Here is a 24,103-nt window from a genome sequence, read left to right on the forward strand (position 1 = left end):
ACATCATACAAGAGATGGCAACATCTCCTATAAGAGAAAGGAGATCTTTAAATACAGTTTTCTAAAACGCTGTCCCTTATGGTGATGAAATGGTAATGGAAGTGCTGTCAGCAACCTTGTCTACCCTTACCAGAGTGTGAGCTCCTTGAGAGTATGGACTGCCTCACTTTTTTTAATTAATAGTTTTTTAATTTTCAAAAATATATGCAGAAATAGTTGTCAGCGTTCACCCTTGCAAAACCTTGTGTTCCAAATTTTTCACTTTCTTCCCCCACACCCATCTTCTACTCAGCAAGTAATCTAGTATAGGTTAAACATGTGTAACTTTTTAAAACATATTTCCACATTTATCATATTGCATAAGAAAAATCAGATCAAAATGGGAAAAAATGAGGAAGGGAAAAAAAAGCAAGCAAACAACAACAAAAAAGGTGAAAATACTATGTTGTGATCCACATTCGTCCTCATAATTCTCTTTCTGCATGCAGATGGCTCCCTCCATCACAAGTCTATTGGAATTGACTACCTCACTTTAAACTTGTATCCCCCAGCAAGTAATAAGCACCTAATAAATAGTTTTTCATTCATTCCTGCCACGTTTTTTGCTACCTCTTCTCTAATAAGGCATTTATGGTGGTTTTGCCATATTTGCTACAGTCATTTGTGATCTGTAACATTAATCTTCTCATTTTCCCATCTTACATGACACTGAATGTGTCAAGGAAGGCTAATACCTCTGGAGTGAGTGCTGCTGAGCCCTTTACAAGGCTGCTTTCCACCTTTGGTGTCCACCTTGTCCACCTAAATCTCACCTGTGGCTCCAAGGAGCTGCAGCAAGCATAGCGGCCATACCCTGGTAAACCATTTCAGCCAATGGGTTTGAAGGTAACCAAAGGTTCTCAATCGTGCAGTGAGTTAGGGGCTTATCTTCACCAAGCTCGGAAAGCAGATGAGACCAATTGGTTGCACTAGCCTTGAAGGTGGATTGTGGAGGCATCTGATATTACCTTACAGGTTATTGACACCACAGAATTGTTTGCTAAATGAACTAATGTGGAGAATTTGATGGTCTGTGTGTGTGTGTGTAGAACATATATGTATACAAGCGTTATAAAATGAAGTACTATAAATGTGTGTATTTTCTCTTTATATTGTTACAAAATGAGGTACTACATGTGTATATATGTATGTGATATATATGTATCTTATCACATATTTATGTTTCTATATACATACAATACTCTTTTAACATACATATATATATATATATTATACATACATTTATGTCAGAATAGTCTTACTAGAAAAGAATAGGAAAAGTCACTGTACAAACTACTGGGGCTGATCAATCCTTTTTTTTATGTTTAGCCAATCCCGAGAACAAAACACGATAGAGTCTTTCAATTTTCCTTCATCTTGGAATCAGATGGCCCTGTCAGAAAGAAAATATGAGGTACACTTTTTTGTTATTCTTTAGTGCATGAATTAGTTGAAGTGAAGGTTTGGAGTTTATTGAGTTGTTTGCAGTTATGAAATATAGTCTGATTTGCCTGCTTCTACAGGGAAAGAGAAAAATGGGAAAATCATAAAGAAGAAACTTTTTCTGTTTTTGTTTTATCTTTTTTTTCCTCTGAGGAACTTCTTCTGGAAAAAAATAGTAAGATTTTAATGCTGATGATGCAAATCTCATGGGCATAAAAAGATATAGTACTAGGGAGTATCTGTTACAAGTACTATTAGTTGGAAGTAATAGGATTGTTTGTTTGGTTTTGGTTTTCTGTTTATTATTTATTTTAATAATATTTTCTTGTTAAATTGAGTTCCAGATTCTCTGCTTTCCTCCCATCTCTCCTTGCACTGCTAAAGAGAAACAATAGGATATCAATTTTACATGTGAAATCATGAAAAATGTTTCCATGTTAGCCATATCATAAACTCACACAAAAGTGAGAAAAGTATACTTCAATTTGCATTGAGAGTTCTTTCTCTGGAGATTATTTCTTTGATCTCTTTGGAGTGCAGACATAATAGTTATATTATGGGATTATAGGGAATAGTAGGAATAGTTCCAGATTGTTCTTCAGAATGGTTAGGCTGTTCATGACTCCACCAACAGTTTGTTAATGTACCTATTTTTCCTCATCTCTTTTAGCCTTTTTCATTTCTGGTTTGTGTTAAGTGGTATTCAAATTTGTTTTAATTTGCCTTTCTATAATCAATAGGGGATTGAGAGCATTTTTTTCACATGACTATGGATAATTCTTAAGTCTTCTGAAAAATGCATATTTATATTATTTGGCCATTTGTCAATTATGGACTGGCTTTTTAAAAAAATAAATTTATCTTAGTTTACCATATATTAGAAAAATGAGGTTTTTATTGGGAAGCTAGGTACCATAGTGTATTGAGTCCCAGCCTGAAGACTAATCTTTGTGAGTCTAAATCTTACCTTACTTAGTAGTTGTGTGGGCAAAACACGGAACCCTGTTTGCCTCAGTTTTCTTATCTGTAGAATGAGCTGGAGAAGGAAATGGCAAACTGTTCCTGTACTCTTACCAAGAAAATCCCAAATAGGGTCAGAAAGAGTCAGTTAGAACTGAATGATTAAAGGATAACAGCAGCAAAGTCTTTGCCAGAGAAACTTGTAAAATTTTTGAGTTTAACTTTATTGAGTCCCTTATGACTACTTATCCATGCTTATCTTTTTATCCTCATGAGTTTTGTGTTTGAACTTTTTGATGAGGTTCAGGGTTGTGTCCTTAAATGATGAGGTTTGGCACAGGGCAGGGAGTTGTGGGAACCCCTTTCTGGCAGTGCAGGTCCTTTGTAACATACGAACTCGAAAAGTTAAACTGGCAAAAGAAGTTTATTATTGGCATTGGGAAGTCAGCCTTTGTTAAAAAGACTGAATTCCTTGGTGGCAATTCTTCGCAGAGAGATATAGCGTTTTTAGCAGAAAAATCCTATCCTAGCAGAGACAGTGAATAAGGTCTTGTCAGAGAAAATAGGAGAGAGAGAGAGATAAAGAGGGGGTAAATAGAATGTCTTTCAGCGGGCAGAGAGTTCCTCGCAGGTAGCTATGCCAAGGGAGGTCCCTTGGCCTGGCATGATTCCTGCTTTGAGGTCCTCAATTGCCAATGATTGAGCTCAGCTGCTCCCTTTTATAATTGAAATCTTGGCTAGAAGTGGGGGGGGGCAGCTTTTGGTGGGAACAGTTTATGCTGTAATCAGAATAGAAAATCTTGGAATTAAATGAGTGTCTCTGGGCTAATTTCCAATTCAACAGGGTTAGATAGAAATCTCCAATTCGGGCTAAGTAAGAGTGGCCCTGGACTCAACTAGTCCCACCCAGATAACAGCATGAAACCAAGTTAGTTATCTTGATTCCCTGGGGTGGGTCTCTCAGGAAAGAGCTTAGCTTTCCCCCCAAAGTCAGAGAGAAAGAGTTTTGGGGCTCTCCTCATCATTTTCCTCAGAAATGCTTGAAAATACTCACTTTAATTAAATGTCATTTTTTTTCCCCCTTGAAGAATTATACTTATTTTTGTGGTCTCTGGTAAAGTTGTCAAAATTGTTGTTGTGTGTTTTTTAAGCTTTTTATTTTCAAAACATATGCATGAATAATTTTTCAACATTAACCCTTGCAAAACCTTATGTTCCATTTTCCTCTCCCTTTCCCCACTCTCTCCCTTAGATGGCAAGTAATCCAATATATGTTAAGCATGTTAGAAATATATGTTAAATGCAATATATGCATGCATATGTATACAATTATCTTGCTGCACAAGAAAAATCAAATCAACCAAGAAAAAATGAGAAAGAAAATAAAATGCAAGCAAATAACGACAAAAAGAGTGCAAATGCAATGTTGTGATCCACACTCAGTCCTACAGTCCTCCCTCTGGTGTAGATTGCTTTCTTCCTCACAAGAGCACTAGAACTGTCCTCAATCATCTGATTGTTAAATAAAGCCACGTCAATCAGAATGGATCATGTCAATCAGAATGGATCATTGTATAATCTTATTGCCAGGTACAATGATCTCCTGGTTCTGCTCACTTCATTTAGCATCAGTTCATGTAAGTCTCTCCAGGGCTCTTTGAAATCATCCTGCTGGTCATTTCTTACAGAGCAATAATATTCCATAAAATCCATATGCCATAACTTATTCAGCCATTCTCCAACTGATGGGCATCAGGTTGATGAGGTGTATGAATGAATGAATGAGATCCTTTCTGCTTGGAAGCACCACAGGCTCAGAAGTTCAGAAGTGAACACTAATCCCAGAGTCTGAAGTAAAAAGGAGATTTTTATTTTACACTGAGGCTTTTCCCTTAGTGGTTCTATTTTTTAATGAAGAAATATTTTACAAAGACTGACTGGCAAAGACCACTTTAAGAGCAAATCTGGGGCAGTTTGAATTGATAATCAGACCAGGATTTCTCAATTGAATGAAAATTTAGAATTTCTTGAATGAGAATGTGACTTCCCAAAAGATCAATGGGAGTTGATTTGACCTTGAATAATGTTGCTTCTCTCATCCTGGGAGGATGGACCCTCTCAGCTAAATTCCTTGGAGCCTGGGAAACCCTGATCTCTTCTTCTTTTGAAGATTAAAGGGGACATGGTTTCAGTGATTATTTTACACAATTTTTCTTTCTTTTTTTTTTTTAAGATGCTTATTGCAAGGTTTTGAAGCAAGGCTAAAATCTGGTTAGTAAAAGGCATTAGATAGAGGAAGATACATACCGACAGCAGCTACAGGGACAGAGAGTCTCTGATGCAAAGCATCTTGGCTGGCATCTTTCAACTCTCTCTCTGACCCTTTACACAATTTTTCAATGATTATTTTATAGAGTTCACTCTCATTGTAATGCTGAGGCAAGATAGAGATTAGAGAGTATTTAATATTTTATTTGAAAGGGAGAGATATACTGGGACCAAATGGATCCATGGTTTGGTCCCAGGGCTGAATGAGACTATCATCTCCAAGAATCCAGCAAACAATGTGGGTTCTCAATGACATATATACACATGGCCCAGATACAGAGGGAACACTGAAGTAGAGGAATGGGACTCTGACAATCCGGTTCTGACAGGGTGAGGGGAGGCATCTTGATAAGATGATATCTGATATTCTGATAGCTTAGGGAGAGGCATTCTGATGTTCTTAAATATAAGAATATCCTTATCAGATATTCTGATTAAGAGGGAGGGGTGGTTTTGCAGGACTGAGCAGAACAATTATAAACTGAGGCAGAACAATTAGGGAAACTGAGACAGGACAATTTAGGTAAACTGAGTCAGGATAATAAAAGAGAACTGGGGCACAACAGCATCAAGGTCAGTTTCCAGTTTCTAACCACTACAAAAAAGACTGCTGCAAACATATTTGCACATGTGGATCCCTTTTTCCTCCTTTAAGATCTCTTTGGGATATAGGCCCAGTAGAAACACTGCTGGGACAAAGGGTATGCAGTTTGATAACTCTTTTGAGTTGCCAAGATTGTTACAGGCATAATACCTATACTGCCTTCTTCCGCAGACCAGCTGTGCTTGTACTCAAAAGTCTAAAAAGATTTAAGGGTCATTCAGACTGACTTTGTATCAGGAAGTCTGACCAATTCCCCAGAAGCAGCAGTTGGTGCTATTGTATTTGTTTTAAATTTTAGTAACTTTCTAGGAGTCTGCAAAGCATCTGTTTTAATATTTGTTGTAGTATTGAGGCAATGCTTTATGTTTAACCCTTCCTAATTTATTTTAAAGTGGTTCACTTCTTGGATAAGGTTTATCACTGACTATTCTAAGCTATTCTGTCATCTCTTTCATTTCCTTTAACATTGTATATTCTATCTTTGTTTCCTGTTTGACTATAAGCTGTAGGCATCTCTGGCTGTGAGTCTCCTTCTGGATGGTAAGGTATAATTCTAGACTTCCTAGTGCAAAGGGAGTCTTGAACTCTAGCCAGGAAAATATCCTTTGGCTAAGATTAAAGTTTTCCATTTCCTTTGTGTCTTTTGTGTCCTTATCCTTTGTCCCTAGAAATTGGTGGATTCTCTTTGATTTGGTTTGCTAATTAATTTGAGTTGGAGTCTAAAATTAGGGGAAGTTGGCAAACTAGAATTTCTTCCTGTTCATCACTTCTGCCTATATTATTAACCTTTTCCAGGTTAATAATACTTCCAGTATTTAACTACATTTGAAAAGCTTTCCAAAGTGGTTTAGAATTTATTCTTGAAAAGGTACATGTGGTAGAATACAAAATGTTTTCAGGATTGCAGAATGGTATTATGTCAAACACATCTTTCTTGTCCCCTGGTGGCGAGACTTTTGCTCAATAGAGCCCCTGATTCCTTTTGCTTCCTACCTGCTTTTAGATTCCTTCATCTTCTGCAGCATGTGAAAGAAATTGTTCTCTGGTGGAAAACACTCACATGAAATCAAGAAGTACACAAGCATGTGGAAAGATAAAGGAACTGATCTCAATGTGGGAAATCCTTCAGTTTACACAAGTCCATAAAGAAGAAAATCATAAAATATCAGAAGCAGAAACTACTGATAATAACAGCTCAGAAAATGAGATGGATTTTAAATAGGTCATTCAACTAAATTCTAGTTAAATAAGTCTTGAAGGATTTTCTTCCTTTCTTGTCTCCTTTTCTGAATTTCACTGTTCTTGTTTAAGAGTCATAGGTTTGACATATCTAATAATTTTGTTAACTATAATGTTGCTTTGTTTCCAAATTTCTGTTTGCTTATCATTAATTGACAACTCTCTCATCTCCAAAAGTGGGATTTTGTATCCAAGTTTTCAGTAGTTTGTTATTCTGTTTCAAGAAAAAAATAAAAAAAATTACTTAATTGTAAATTTAATTAGTAATTTTAAATTCTTGTTTGAATAAACTAATTTGAATCATATGTTGAATCTCCTAATCATGATCATTTTTGTGCAAATCAGCTTGTTGACATGTCTTTTTGTTCCATTGGCTTGTGGCTGGCCCTACACATGTACCTTACACTATAAATATTGTCTATATCCTTTCAGGTATGCTGCCTGTCTTAAATTTACTAAAAGGTATTGTGTCATTGTTAATTATTCGGTGAGGGAGAGTAATATCTAAACTGTTTATATGGCTGTACTCTACTTGAATCACTAACCCAGTGGTCTCAGCAGAATCTCTCTGGACTATGTACCAGAGGGTTCTCATTGGTTGAGAATTATAAAATATACCCTGGTTGAGTTCAGAGTTTAGACTAAGGGATTACATGGAATATTATTCAAAAATACTTTTTAGAAAGAGGAAATTCCTTCCTCCCAGAATTTTTCATCTCCACATTTGCAGAACATAAGCAATTACAGTTACCCCGTCCACATTGATGCAGATTGTGGTCCCTTTAAGATTAGCCCTTTCAGATTGATTTATTCCTTTCTGATTCCTAACCCCTCCTAGCTGATGCATTATCAATTCAAGAAACTAGGACCTTTGATTCACAATCCTGGTCAAAAGCACTCCTTTGAATTCCAATAGGAGATATCCGGGTTCTCCCATTCTAATGATCTGCTCAGGTTTCCCAACCCCCACCAAGCAAATTCCACTGAAACCCATCGAGGAGCCAACTTGGGACTCCACCCACAGGCCCCTTAGCTAAATCTCTAATTACCAAGCTGGAGTCCTCTCTTTACAGAGAGTCTAAACATGCCAGCACCATGCCTGGCACCAAAGACTCTCTGCCCACTGGAACACTGTTTCTGGTGCCCTTTTACCTCTACCTTCACCTTTTACTAACTAGACTTTAACTTTATTTCCAAACCCCACAATAAGCCTCTTTTATCAATCTAGGTTTTTGGATCTGTAAATTCCTTTACAGGGGACTCTGCACCGTTACTAGACCTCATTTAACTCTATCCTTGTGCCAAATCCAAAGGGGTTGCAGGGGAGCTCTCTTTGACTCCCTGTACCCCAAACCTGCCACTAGACCTCAATTAAACCCTAATTTCATTTAGGTACCCCAGTTCTAGACCTCATTACACATCATAACTTTCCCCAATGCTGTTTTGATATATCACAGGTCAGCATAAGAATTAAAATGAGAATTTTGGGGTGGTTTTTTGGGACTGCAAGATGGCATATAAAGGCCAGCAGGTGATCCAGGAAAAGTGTAGAAATTCAGAAATGCAGGATTGTTATTTAAAAAAAATATATTCCGCTAGACTATGGTATAATATGAGAAAACGTTAAGTTCTTATATGATTTCCTAAGGAAAATTTTTACAGATATTACATGGATTTTCTAGATTGCTGTGAGGCAGTTAGGAATGGGGATAGGAAGAAAGGGATTATAAAACTGGATTCTCAATATCTGGTTCCAAGGCAAGGTGGATTTAGGAAGCAATGATCTCCTGATCCTCCTGTGATCCTGACTATTGACAAAGACCATCTTGGACCATGGTAACCCTGTGACAACAGCTGCCATCACCATGTGATTACCTAGAAGATTCCACCCTGTTATGTAGATTCTTTGTCCATGGTATCTCACATGGTCTTTTAAAAAATCTCTTTCAAGATTGAAGGATGAACAAGGGAAAAACCCCAATCTGTGTACTTGTGCCAATCTTGTGTGAAATTCGTACTTCTTCAACTATATGCTTTTCAGAAATTACAGACAAATGAAAAATGTTAATTTTTACAAGCTGGACTCCTGATTAGGGAGTAAAGTAGAGGAGTAATAAACCCAAATCCCTTTTTTTTTTTTTTTTTTTTTTTTTTTTTGTATTATCTAGCTTAGAAGTCTGGTAAAGCCTATGGATCTCTTCTCAGAATAATGTTTTCAGATGCACAAAATATTTAAGATTACAAAATTATATTGACATACTTTTAATATATTTATTGATCTATGTAACATGTTTAAATATAAATATATATTTTTAAAGCCAAGTTTGTGGGCCACAGCTTAAGAACCTCTGATTTAGATAGATGAGATCCTGTGGAATGGATCCAAATTAATCCATATATTTAGTTCACCATTTTACATAAAAAGGTGACATGATTTATAAAGGAATTTTAACCTTTTAACATGTCTGGTCATCTTTTTAAAAATCTAATAATTGATCCTGAATAAAATTAAGATCTTTTACAAAAAGTAGTAAGTAAGGTGGATAGGAAGTTGATGGCCTGCTAGGAAATACAAGAGCCCAGATCTCTTATAAACATCCCATTGAGGCTTAGAAGCATACCAATCTAAAAAGAAATAAGAAAAATCACTTTTAGACCCTTCAACCTACATCTACAGAAGAACTCCCAGAAACCTGCTCTGTAGATTCCCAGAGATAGACAAGCCAGGATAGGTAAAAAATAGAGTGCTAAGCAGTGCTGAGTGGTGCTCTGAGTTGGATCCAGCACTGTACTCGAAGTTTTGAGACTAGTGGTAAGAGAAACCCTAAGCAAAGAGTAGCCCAGAGTGTTATTTTAGTCTGGAGCCCAGCCTGGGAGGAACCCTGAGGAGCTCTAATTGGGGTCTGGCAGGTCACCAGTGGTGGGTGAAAAGTCTTCAGCAGAGCCAGATCAGGGTGTTCCCAGAGCATGGGGGGAGAGCCATTGCCCAGAAATACCCTATCCCTGAGCCCAGCAGTCAAGGGGAAATGACCTCAGGTAGAGCTGGAGCTCTCTGGCAAGAGGCAGCCCCAGAGTCCTTTAAAGGAAGAATCATAGCCAGGACCAAGCAATCCCTGCCCATGCCTTCCTTGATTCACCAACCTAGATAGTAAAGATTGAGATAAACAAACTAAGGAGAATTCCACATAATAAAATACTTTGGATTGAAAGATGCCTACTGGAGAATAAAAATCCCACAATACAGATAAAGCCTTAGGGGGAAAAAAATTCTTGACTATAAGGACTACCAGAGTACCTTGAAAAAATAAAACATTCACAAAATGGAATAACTAAGGAGAGAGTAATAATAAAGAGAACAGTATCCTTTTAAACTGGCATGGGCTAAATGATGAACAGTGACAACTTATAGAAATGTCATAGCTCAAATCTTGAATTCAAGTCATACCCACACAAAAAATACTACAACAATCTAAAAAAAGTGTTCAAGTACTAAAGTGTCACAATAAAGATGACATAGGACTTGTCAGTTGCCACTATTCAGAAGACAACTTGAAATACAGTATTCTAAAAAGTAAAATATAGAAGTTTACAGCAAGGGTAACGTGTCTGGCAAAACTAAGTCAATTATAGGGGAAATGGAGCTTTAATAAAATAGAGGATTTTAAAGCATTTTTAATAAAAAGGCCAAATTTGAGAAGATACTTTGAAAAAAGAATCAGGTATCAAGACAAACAGAAAACTACAAATATTTCTTAAATTAGAACAAAGTACATGTAAATAATTACATGCTTCTTGGAGAAACTGAGATCTTAGCTGAGAGTAGAAAGAATCCAAGGGGTAGAGATCAGAGAAGAAAAGAATTCCAAATATATGGAACAGCCAGTGAAAATGTTGGAAGTTGGGAGATATAGATTAGAAATAATAATTACAAATAAGTTGTTTGCAAATAATGGGATAAAAAACAAATCTCTTTTCAAAATAGAACCCTAATTTCTTTAAGAGTTATAGAGAAAAGTGAAAATGACAGAAGTCCTAGCTTTGTTTTGATGGTCTTAGGAAAAATGAAAAAGAAATAGGGGACTTTATTGACAAGAAAAGGCATAAAGAAAGGAAATCATGATAACATAAAAGATGTGTATAAAATAGTTTATATAATTAATTCGATGATGGAGGGAATGAACATCTCATTAACTTTACTTTTATTTGAACTAGATAAAGATTGGCATTACATTCAAAAGGGAAATAGGAGATGGGGACAAAGGAAAGAAAGCTAGGGTTTGAGAAGAAAGGATTAGTAAGGGACTAGTGATAAGCAAAATATTTGAATTTTGGACAGAGGAATGTGAAAGGGGATTGAAATAGAAGAAATAGTTGAAAATCATGGATAGGATAAGAGAATTGGAAGAGTTTCAATACAGAAAACAGGATATTTCATTTATATCACAAGTATCCAACTCACTTTTACTACTTTATTTATAAAGAGGGAAATAAGAACAAAGAGAAGAAAAAACTTCAAGAAGGGAGGATGAATATGTGAATGTGAATGGGATGAACTCACCCATAAAGGAGAAGAGTATAGCAGGACGAATTATAAATCAGAATCTAACAATATGTTGCTTTTCAGAAACATACTTGGAACAAAGAATCACATATAGGGACTAAAGCAAAATCTACTGTGTTCCAGCTGAACAAAAAAAAAACCCAACAGGGGTAGCAATCATGATTTTAGATAAGACTATAGTAAATATAGATATAATAAAAAGAGAACAATTACATTAGGCATAAAAGCAGCAGAGTTAATATCAATACCATATATGCATTAACATATCAAAATATAAAATATTTTAATAATGACAAAAGAGGGGCAGCTAGGTGGTGCAGTGGATAGACCACCAGCCCTGAGTTCAAATCTGGACTCAGACACTTACCCTTAATTGCCTCAGCAAGAAAGAAAAAAAAATTGACAAAAGAGAAATAGACTTTAAATAACCCAACATTAGAGAAAGAAAACAAGCCATAAATAAATGTCCAAATGAAAAAACTCCAGGACCAAATCAGTGAGAACGTGTTAGCCACCTTCTATGTGCCAAATATTGTCTTAAATACTAGTATTATCCCCCCAAAATGGGAGAGACAACATGGAAGCAACTATGCACAAAGAGGGTAAATACAGGGAGGTTAGTTAAGGTGATAAAATAAAGACAGACTGAGGAAAGCTTCTTGGAGAAACTGAGATCTTAGCTGAGAGTAGAGGGAATCCAAGGGGTAGAGATCAGAGAAGAAAAGAATTTTAAATATATGGAACAGCCAGTGAAAAGGTTGGAAGTTGAGAGATATAGAATATAGAATAGAAAGCACGGAGAAGCCAGTGTCACTGGGGAAGGTAATGTGATAAGCATTTATATAGCACCTACTATGTGCAAGATACTTGATAAGTACTTTATGAATATCTCCTTTAAGCCACACCACATGCCTATAAGGTAGGTGCTTTTATTATACCCATTTTTATAGTTGTGGAAACTGAGGCAGAAATGGCAAGAGTCACACAGCTAGTTAATAGGTCTTTCTCACTCTATATCTAGTACTCCATCTGTTCTATCACCTACTTGTGTAAGGTTACTGGATCAGATACATATAGAGGAGTGAGATGTAAAAAGATTGGGAAAGTAGGCAGAAGATGCTTATGAAGGGCTTTGAAAGACAAATGGAACATTTAATATTTGATCCTGAAAGCAATGGGGAGCAGCCACTGATATTTTCTTTTTTTTTCCTTTTTCCTGAGGCAGTTGGGGTTAAGTGACTTGCCCAGGGTCACACAGCTAGGAAGTGTTAAGCATCTGAGACTAGATTTGAACTCAGGTCCTCCTGACTTCAGAGCTGGTGCTCTATCCACTGCGCCACCTAGCTGCCCCATGATATTTTCTCTTAAAAAGATCGATTTGACATTGGAGGGTGGATTTGAATGGCAAAAGACTTGAGGTAGAGAGACTATTGCTCATTCTATTGCAATAGTCCAGGCAAGCACTGATGAGGACCTTCTAGCAGAATGGAGGTTTTTTATGAGAAATATTACAGATGTAGAAATGACCAGCATTGGCAATTGATGCTTAAGGGTTTAGGGTGGAGGGAGAGAGAATGGTGAGTTGAAATTGAATCTCAGGTTGTTGGTCCTAGGTGACTGGAAGGATGGTGGTACTCTTATCAACAAAAAGAAAGAAATGTGGGAAGGTTCAGGGGGAAAGATAATAAGTTTAGTATTAGATATGTTGAGTGTAAGATGTCTACAATATATCCACTCTGAGATGTCCATTATCTGTTAGTTGTTATGCAAGACCAGAGACCAGGAGAGAGGTTAGGGCTGGACAAATATCTTTGAGAGTCATCTGCAGATGTAATAGTTGAATCTAAGGGGGTTAATGGGTTCAGTGAAATAATAAAGACAGAAGACCACTGTGATTCATCAGTTAGTGGTGAATGAAGGTCCAGTAAAGGAAGCTAAGAAGGGGCAGTCAGAACAATTGGGAGGAGGGAGAGAAATGTCACAAAAACCTAGAGAGAGGAGGGTATCAAAGAGAAATGAGTGATTGAAAGTGTCAACATTTGCAGAGAGATTAAGGAGGATGAGGATTGAGAGAAAATGATTAACAAATAACTTTGAAGAGGACTATCAGTGAAACTATCAGAGAAGATAGCTTTCCTAGCTTCCCTCAAAATCACATAAAATCAAGCATCTGAATGGAGTTTGGAACAACAGAGCCTTCAAAGATTCAGAATGAAACCTCTCTCCAGCTCAGACAGGTTGGAAGGACTTCAAGAAAGGTCAGTCTCTCTGGGGTAAATTGGGTGCTCATTCCAGTTCAGGTAGTGTCTAAGAAAGCCAATGGAAGGGTCTTAATCACAGGAGATCAGCAACGAAGACCTTTTGTCCTGGCTCAGTGGAGCAGACCATGGAGCAGCCTCCAGTCCCAGCAACTTGCCAGCCTGGGAAACCAGCAACAACAGGAGGTATTAGGTTAGGCTATCCCCAGCTGTGAGCAAGTCACCTAAAACAAGGGGCCCCTGTGCTCAGAGCTGCCCAAGAAGCTTGGAATAGTACCCCTGTGCTTCCCCAAGAGCAGAGCTCGACTGTAAAAAGTCATAAAATAGGAAAAAGAAAGAAATGAGCAAGAAACAAAAAAGGACCTTAACCACAGAAAGCTACTGTGGTGATGGAGAAGATCAAAACAGCAATTCAGAAGAGGACAAAATGTTCATATTTGAATCTTCAAAGGAAAATACGAATTGATCTCAAACTCAAAGAGCTTTTTTGGAAGAGCTCACAAAGGACTTTTAAAAATCAAATGGGGGGGGGAGGAACCTAAAGTGATGCAAGAGACAGTCAGCAGGTTGGAAAGGAAAAACAATTCTTTAAAAAATACAATTGGCTAAATGCAAAAAAAAAAAAAAAAAAAAAAAATACACCGAAGAAAACACCACCTTTAAAAGTAGAAATGGAAAAGGAGATTAAAAAAAAACTACCTGAAGGAAATCAAACATTTAAAACTAGAACTGGGCAAATGGAAACTAATGAATATGAGACAACAAGAATCAGACATATAAAAAGAATGAAAAAAAGAGAAAAAATGTAAAATATCTCTTTGGAAAAACAGCTGACCTGGAAAATAAATATAGGAGAGACAATTTAAAAATTATTAGAATACCTGAAAGCTGTGACCAAAAAAAAAAAAGCCAAGACAGCATTCTTCAAGAAATCATCAAAGAAAACTGCCCCGATATACCAGAATTAGAGGGCAAAATAGTTATTGAAGGAATCCATCGATCACCTTATGAAAGAGATCCCCCAAGAAAAATTCCAAGAAATATTGTTGCAAAATTTCAGAACTATAAGGTTAAAGAAAAAAATACTACCATCTACCAGAAAATAAACAAATAAATAAAAAACAAGTATCAAGGAGTCACAGTCATAATTACCAAGGATCTGGCGGCTTCTACAATAAAAAAGATTTGATTTACAAATACAATGCTCAAGACAAGCATTAAAAAAAGGAAACAAGAAAGAAAAAATTATTTAAAAGTTAAACTGTTTATACCCCTACATGGAAATTTGATACTTATAACTTTTGAGAACTATATCTTTTATTAGGGCAGTTAGAAGAGGTACACATAGAGAGTGTGGGAATGAGTTGACTCTGATGTGCTGATATTTAAAAAAAGACATTAAGGAGTGGAAAAAAGATTGTACTTGGAGAAGAGGAAAGGGAAGATAAAATGGGGTAAATTAGATTACATAAAGAGGTACAAAAGACCTGTTAGCATAGAGGGTAAAAAAGGGGAATAAGTTGAATCTTACCAATTTTGTTTCAAAGAGGGAATCACACATTTAGTTGGGTATAGATATTTATTATGAACTAAAAACTAATTGGAAATTAAACAATCCTAAATAATGGGTGATCAAGCAGGATGATTTCAAAGAGGCCTGGAGAGACCTACATGAACTGTTGCTAAGTGAAATGAGCAGAATCAGGCAATTGTACATAGCAACAAGAAGATTATACAATGATCAATTCTTATGGATGTGGCTCTCTTCAACAATGAGATGATTCAAACCAGTTCCATTTGTTTGGTGATGAAGAGAACCATCGACACCCAGAAAGAGAATGGTGGAACAGAGTGTGGAACACAACATAGCCTTTACACTCTTTGTTGTTGCTTACTTGCATCTTATTTTGCTTCTTTTTTTTTTTTTTTTTACCGGTTTGATTTGATTTTTCTTGTGCAGCAAATAATTGTATAAATATGTATGCATTCATTAGATTTAACATACATTTCTACCATGTTTAACATATATTGGATTACTTGCCATGTAGGGAATGGCATGGAAGAAGGGAGAGAAAATTGGAACACAAGATTTTGCAAGGGCTAATGTTGAAGAATTGTCCATACATATGTTTTGAAAAATAATTAAATATTTTAAATTAATTTTTTGAAAATTAAATGCAAAATAATAAAATTTAAAAATAATAAAAAAAATAGGTGGGTCAAACAACAAATCATAGTGTAGTGTCAACCGAGACAACCAAGTTAGCACCTAGTAATCCTAACATCATAGAAGCAATAATTTCATCCAAGAGAATAACAATAATGAGACAGCATCACAAAACTTACTGGATGCACCCAAAGCATTTCTTAGGGGAAATTTTGCATCTCTAAATGTTTATATGAATAAAATAGAGAAGAAAGAGATCAATGAATTTGGCATGCAACTAAAAAAGCTAGAAAAAGAACAATAAAACTTCCAATTAAATATCAAATTAGAAATTTTGAAAATCAAAAGAGATTAATAAAGTTGAAAGTAAGAAAAAATTGCACTTAAAAATAAAACTGAGTTGATTTTATGAAAAACCCAACAAAATAGATAAACCTTTGGTTAATTTAATTAGAAAAAGAAAAGAAAACTAAATTACCAGCATCAAAAATGAAAAGGGTGAACTTAGCACTAATAAAGAAGAAATTAAAGCAATAAGTAGGATGTATTTTATAACAAATCTGACAATCTAATTGAAAATGTCAGAAGCCTAACTGCAGTATTAAGAAGAAGAAAAGGAATTGAAAACATTGATTTGTAAACAGCCATTTCAGGAGATTAGTCACAAAAATGAGGAGACATATGAGAAAATAACTAGCAGGGAGGGGCTGAATAAGGGTTTTTTGGTTTTGTTTTAATCAGGGAGATATAGGGCAAGTGGGGCAGTTTGTGGGAGTTTGTAGCAGTCTGAATATAGGGAAAGATTGAAAATTACTGAGAGTGATGATGATAGATTAATCTTCTGGAGAAGAGAGGATTTCTTAATGTGGATTTCTTACCTTGGTAATGAGAAGCAGCACCTCCTCATGAGAGATGAGATGAAAGTATTAAAAATGGTGGTGAAAGACTTCTGAGTGATGTGAAATGAGGAAGAGAAGGAGAAAAGAGGGAGTTCTTGGTGAATGCCCTCATTTGTGTGTGTGTGTGTGTGTGTGTGTGTGTGTGTGTGTGTGTGTGTGTGTGTGTAATGAGTCAAGATTCTTATTTAAGACAGGGCAGGGATAGGGAGAAAGGGGATCCAAGGAAGATTTAAGGAAAGGAGAGTTTCCTGGAGCTAAGTGGACAGCCACTACTAGAATCTTGATGTCAGGTAATAAATATGGATAAATGGAATAAATATGGAGGGGGAAACTGGAAGTGGCAATGAGGAGGAAGGAATATTCCAACTTCCCATCCCAGTCAATAAGTCAGAAGAGTTGAATAACAAGGCAAACATTGCTGGAAATGGTGGTCAGAGAAGTGTCATCAGGAGGGTTCCATGTCTCATAGAATACAAGAAAACGGAGTAAGAAAATATATGACAAAAGCTAATTTTTTTTAACTTATGGTGCAACCATTCTCCAGAATGCAGAGCACACACAGGGAAAAGGTTAGTTTTAGAGTAGTACATTCAGGGAATTGGATTGAAGAGAAATAGGAACATGGGAACAGTCATCAGGAGACCAAGAATGGCATTTAGATGATGGCATTTTCTGAGAATTACTGGTATAGTATTGACATGATTTGAATATTTTGACTATTGAGGAATTAGTTTAGTAGGTTATCATTGGACAGCTGTGTTTAGCTGCAAAGTGAGTGGTGGGTACTGCAAGGAAGCTTCTGTAAATGCACAAAAAAAAATGCCTAGAACATGATGGAATGGCTACTCAGGAAGACTAAAAAGCTGTTTTGTGCAGGTACACATAAATCAATTTTTGTGGAATTGTAGGAACCTAGAGAGAGTGCCTGGAACATACATTTAATGACAGTGAATTATAGTACTATATATAGTTGTTTGCATTGATAAGAAAAAAGTTACCTTTCCAATCTTTTTCTATTATACAAATATGGTTTTGATTCTGATCTAGGGAAACAAAGCAGAGAAAGAAAACTTCAAATCAGATTAATTATCAACATTGTTGTGAATATCTTAGCTAGCAAGGTGATTTAAGACAATGTTTCAGAAAAATTGTGTTCTGTAACCAGGTTTAGTTGATATAAGTAATGCAGGGTTTGTTCAACATGAAAAAAATATATAAATATAATAAATCATATTAATACAATGACAGTTGCATAATAGTAGTTACTGAAAAGCTTTTTGACAAAATGCAACACATATTTCTATTAAGAATTGAACCTTTCAATTAATGTAGTAAATTATATTTATTCTAATTCAAAAGCATACATTAAGTAATGGATAAAAGTTTGAAGTTTTTCCAGTAAGATTAAGAATAAAGTAATGATGTCCATTATCAGAACTATTATTGAATACAGAGAATAGGAAATCAAGAGAATAAGAAAAGAAGAAGGAAAATTACCACTTTTTACAAATATAAAAATTCACTTCCTGAAGAGGAAACTCAAAAATTATTTGAGTTTATTTATAAATTTATAAATTCCTTGATATAAAATTAATCCATGTAATTATCATGATTCCTACATATAATTAACAAAACTCATAAGGAAGAGCTAGAAAGAAAAAATTACATTCAAAATAACTTTTGTTTGATCATTCAATGTTATGGAATATTATTGCTCTGTAAGAAATGACCAGAAGGAGGAATACAGAGAGGCTTGGAGAGACTTACATCAACTGATGCTGAGTGAAATGAACAGAACCAGGAGATCATTATACACTTTAACAACAATACTGTATGAGGATGTATTCTGATGGAAGTGGATATCTTCGACGAAGAGAAGATCTAATGCAGTTCCAATTGATCAATGATGGACAGAAGCAGCTACACCCAGAGAAGGAACACTGGGAAATGAGTGTAAACTGTTAGCATTTTTTGTTTTGTTTTGTTTGATCATTCAGTCATGTCCAACTCTTTGAGACCCCATTGACCATACTGTCCATGGGGTTGAATGGTTTGCCATTTCCTTCTCCAGAATATCCCTTTTTTATAGATAAGAAACTGAGGTAAATAGGGATTAAGTGACTTGGCCAGAGCCTAGCTTTGAACTGAAATCTTAACTCCAGACTCAGTGTCTATCCATTATACCACCTAGCAGCCTCCTCAGAAATTACAAACATTTGGAGTATATCTACCAAAATATTCTAAGGAACTATGTGAATCCATTAATATTATATAATCCTAGCAAAATTAGACAGACCTAAATAATTGGAGAAATGTTAATTGCTTATAGATAGATCAAGCCAATATAATTATAATTACAATAGTATCTAAATTAATTTCCTTATTTAATGTTATACTAATCAAACAATCAAAGGAATGTTTTGTAGAGGTTAAAAATAGTAATCATAATATTCATATAGAAGAACAAAAGATCGATAACTTAAAGGGTAATAATGACAGGGGAAGTGGGAAGGGAAAGTACCAGATCTCAAGCTTTATTGCAAGACTGTAATCATTAAAAATTACTTGGTAGTGGTTAAATAAACAAAAGAGGTTAATGGCATAGATTAGGTACACAACATACAAAAGCAAACAAACAGTAGCATGGCATTGACTAAATCTTCCAGTTACTAGAAGAATGACTCTATTTGATAAACACTGCCAGGAAAACCATATAGCAGTCTGACAGACATTAGGTTTAAAAAAAAAACCACACATACTTAGACAAATCACTAGTAATTAAAGAAATGAAAATTAAGACAATTAAATTCTATACAAACTCATCAGATTGGCAAAGATGACAAAAGAGGAAAATGATAAATATTAGAAAAGCTGTGGAAAAACAAGTAATCTGTTACATGGTTAGTAGATCTGTGAATTGGACCAGCCATTCTACAAAGCAATTTGGAAGATCAAGAAGTTACTCAACTGTGCAAACCCTTTGAGCTAGCCATATCACTATACTGAAGAAATCAAAAGTGGAAAAAAACCTACATATATATATATATATATGTATATGTATAAAATATTTATAGTAGCTCTCTTCAGTATAGTGGAAACTTGGGGAGCATTCTAATGACAAATAGCTAAACAAGTTGTGATGTATTAATGTGAAGGAAGAAAACCTATGAGAACAATGTGTATAACAGCAATATTATAGAGTAAAATTACTTTAAGATTCTTTAGAACTCTGACAAGTACAATGATATTCCATGAAAAAAGAAGATGAAACATGTTGCTAACTTTCTGTCAGAGTGGTTATGGATTAAAATTCAGAGGAAGATCAAACATTTTGGGGGATGGACAATGTGAGGTTTTATTTTTTTTTAAGACTTCTGTTTTTAATTGGGATTTTTTTTTTTTGTTGTTTGTTTATTACTATCTTGAGGGGTGTACTGGGAAGGACATATTACAAAATTATTTTTAAAAGGTGATAAGTAATATGACAAAAAATTCTCAATTCAGTACTCTTCAAATAGTTAATTTCATTAGCTAATAAATTCTTGCTAGACTAATGATTGTTTATATCTTTCCATTATGGTGGGGATGATATTTGTTCATGTGACAGTTTATTTGTTCATGTGACAGTTGATATTTGTTCAATATGACAGTTTAAAAGTATCTAATTGGTAAAGAGCATCGGAAGCTGTACTAGATGTTGGAGAACACCCAAAGTTTAGACATTTTAAAAATGCATATGGGGGCAGGTAGGTGACGAAGTGGATAGAGCACCAGCTTTGAAGTCAGGAGGAACTGAGTTCAAATCTGTCTTCAGACACTTAACACTTCCTAGCTGTGTGACCTGGGCAAGTCACTTAACCCCAATTGCCTCAGGGGGGGGAAATGCATATGGATGGGAACATGGTAGACTTCATAATCTTATCTAAGGATAAAATACCAACATTGGTGACTGGAATATGTCATATAAAATAAGAAGCATGTTAAAGTATAACAATCAAATTACGTTTTTAGGTCCTAGGGATGTAAGCAAATGGGGTATTCAAGGAAGACAGCATTTAATTTTGGCTTTAAAGGGAAAAAGGAGGAATGAAGATATTTTAAACATAGGGAATAGAATTAACAAAATCACAGAGACGGGAAAGTTCTAGCTTAAGTAAAATAGATAATTCTGATTACATGAAATTAAAAAAGATTTTGCACACACAAAACTAATGCAGCCATAATTAGAAGGAAAACAAGAAACTGGGAAGATTTACAACAAATTTCTCTGATAAAAAACTCATTTCTCAGATATAGATTTATAAGAGTGTGAATCATTTCTCAATTGATAAATGATCAGAGGATATTTACAGGCTGTTTTTAAGCAAAAAAATCAAAGATGTGTGTGTGTGTGTGTGTATTATAGATAGATAGATAGATATCTAGCAGAACTAGATAAATTAAACCACAAAAATAAACAAGAAAGAACTTAAGGAGGCAAATAGAATTTTAGAAAAGTTAATATGACTTTAACATATTTAATATGTATTGGTCAACCTGCCATTTGGAGGGGTGGGAAAGAGGAGAAAAATTGGAACAAAAGGTTTGGCAATTGTCAATGCTGTAAAATTACCCATGCATATAAATGGTAAATAAAAACTATAATTAAAAAAAAAGAAAGAAAGAAAAGTTAGTTTGATGGATCTTTGGAGAACATTGAATGGTGACAGAAAGGAATATTTCATATATTCAAAGGGCATATATATATATGTATGTATGTATGTATGTATGTATGAAAAAATGTTCTCAACCCCTATTGGTTAGAGAAAAGCAAATTAAAACAGTTCTATATTACCATTTCACATGTAGCAGATTGATTAATGTGACAAAAAGAAAATGACAAGTGTTCAAGGATAGGTGAAAAAAATTGAGACATTAATGTATTGTTGGTAGAGTTGTGAATTGATCTAACTATTCTGGAAAGCAATTTGGAACTATGCCCAAAGAGCTATGGAATTGTGCATACCCTTTGACATAGCAATACCACCACTAGGTCTGTATCCCAAAGAGAACAAAAGGAAAAAAAGGAAAAGAACTTGTATATACAAAAATATTTATAGAAGCTCCTTTTGTGTGGTGATAAAAAATTAGAGGTTGAGGGGATGCTCATCATATGGGGAATGGCTGAACAAGAATATTTTCAGAGAACCTGGAAAGATTTACACGAACTGATACAAAGTGAAGTGAAGAAAACATTGTACAAACGACAATATTGTACAGAGAATGACTTAGCTATTCTAAACAATACAGTGATTGAAGATAATTCCAAACTACTTAGGGTGAAAAATATTATCTACCTTCAGAGAAAGAACTGATGGAATCTGAGTGCAGACCAAAACATACCTTTTTTAACTTTATTTTTCTTGAGGGTTTTGGGATCTGTTTTCTTTTACAGTATTGCTAATATGGAAATATGTTTTCCATGCTTGCACATGTATAAACATATCAAATTGCTTGCCTTCAATGATGGGAGAGAAAAGATCAGTTTCATTGATGGATATTGATACATATAAAATCATAGTTATACTATTTATATTATTAATAAAATACTGAAAATTTATTTTCTAAAGTAGACATGATACCAGTGAGATTTATACTAGGAATGTAAGAATACTTCAATATTGTGGAAAATTTATCATGATGGACCATATTTACAACAAAATTAATTTTATAACTGTTTGGACATGTATACATATATTGTATTTAACTTATACTTTAACATATTTAACATGTATTGGTCAATCTGCCATTTGGGAGAAGGGGTGGGGGAAAGCAGGGGAAAAGTTGGAACAAAAGGTTTTACAATTGTCAATGCTGAAAAATTACCTATGTATATATCTTGTAAATAAAAAGCTATAATAAAAAAATAAAATTAATTTAAAACTATATGGTACCAATAAATGCAGAAAAACTGTTGACAAAATATAGCATCCAGATTGAGGGAGGTGGAGGTCAGAAGCAAAACACTGGTGAGAAGGAAAAGAGAAAAGTAAGAAAAAAGTATAACTTGGGGAAAATAAGATGGCAGGAAATAGTTAGCAATTTTAATTGTGAATGTGAATGGGATGAACTCTCCCATGAAATGAAAGGGGATAGCAGATGCTTTAATAAATTTGCTAGAATCCTAATTAAAATAAAGAAGAAAACTATTTTGCTATAGAGTACCAGTAGATAATGAAGTAATATCAATACACACTGTGTTATAGCATCCAAATTCCTAGAGAAGTTAAGAGAACTGTAAGAAGAAAAGGCAGCAAAACTATACTAGTGGGGCATCTCAACCTTGCTCTAGCAGAACTAGATAAATTGAACCACAAAATAAACAAGAAAGAAGTTAAGGAGGTAAATAGAAAAAATAATATGATGGATCTTTGGAGAAAACTGAATGGTGACAGAAAGGAATATACTTTTTTTTCTCAGTGTTACATGGAATCTACATAAAAATTCACCATGTGTTAGGGCATAAACACATCAAAATCAAATGCAGGAAGGCAAAAATAGTAAATGCATCTTTTTCAGATCAGGATGCAATAAAAATTACATGTAATAAAGGGCCAGAGAAAAATAGGCCAAAAATCAATTGGAAACTAAATAATCTTAATTCTAAAAGAATAAGTGGATAAAACAACAAACTGTAGAAACAATTGATTTCATCCAAGAGACTCCAAGAGTATGAGACAACATACTAAACTTTATGGAATGCAGTCAATGCAGTTCTTAGAGGAAATTTATTATCTCTAGATGTTTACTTGAATAAAATAGAGAAAGACAAAGATGAGCCTAACTTTTGAAACACTAAATGAAAACTGATTAAATCCTCCAGTAAAACAAAAAAGGATCGCAGTGTTTAATGAAATATAGGTTCTAATAGTACACTGATAAACAGGAATGGAATTTCATACAGAAATATTTAAATAGATTTAAAATGAAACTTTCTAAAATTTACCATACTATAGCAAAATCATAATAAAAAGTGGTACTAATGATATTGGAAAAAAATTAATTCAAATCAGAAAACAATAAAAGAAATAAACATTTTTTATTTGGTTGATATTTATTTTCTTTTATTTTAGCCATTTTCTTCCCTCTGCTATGATTGAGGAATACATAACAAGCCTGGGTTCCTTTAACTGTCATTGTACTATCTTGGCAATATGCTTTTTTACAAGCTACTTATTTATTTTTCATTTTCTTGTTTTAGTTATTCGAAATCAAAAGACCATCCTTTGAATATAATGAAATCATATGCGGCTTTAAAAGTACTATGAAAAATTTTGAAATTCAAAAAATAATGAGGATTCAGAACCCATCGCTCTGGAACAATTTTCAGCGGTTTGTAGCCATGTTAAATACTTGTACTAATCATAGCTAATATTTATATGACGCTTATAGTGTGTCAGGCACTGTGCTAAGTACTTTACAATTTTTATCTCATTTAACCTTCACAACAACTCTGAGAGTGTAGATGCTTTTATTATCCCGATTTTACAGAGGAAGAAACTGATACACAGAGTGACTTGCCAGGGTTAAGAAGCAAGTAAATGTTTGGGGCTATATTTGAAATTA

At 34.7% G+C, this 24,103-nt stretch overlaps 1 protein-coding gene across 4 annotated transcripts in view; it reads left to right on the forward strand.

The window, feature by feature from the left end:
- Positions 1–24,103, forward strand: part of ZC3HAV1 (zinc finger CCCH-type containing, antiviral 1) — an 89,196-nt gene that overhangs the window by 60,851 nt on the left and 4,242 nt on the right. For 2 of the 4 annotated variants that reach the window (XM_074267794.1, XM_074267792.1), the window contains 2 exons: positions 1,369–1,453; positions 23,739–23,869. In XM_074267794.1, coding sequence (XP_074123895.1) covers positions 1,369–1,453; positions 23,739–23,869 — 216 coding nt within the window. Of the gene's footprint in view, positions 1–1,368; positions 1,454–6,377; positions 6,919–23,738; positions 23,893–24,103 lie in introns of those variants that run through there. The other 2 variants (XR_012482296.1, XM_074267793.1) reach the window with 2 other exon arrangements.

Source organism: Sminthopsis crassicaudata, chromosome 5, assembly GCF_048593235.1.
Source record: "Sminthopsis crassicaudata isolate SCR6 chromosome 5, ASM4859323v1, whole genome shotgun sequence".
In the NCBI taxonomy this organism is placed as follows: Eukaryota; Metazoa; Chordata; class Mammalia; order Dasyuromorphia; family Dasyuridae; genus Sminthopsis; species Sminthopsis crassicaudata.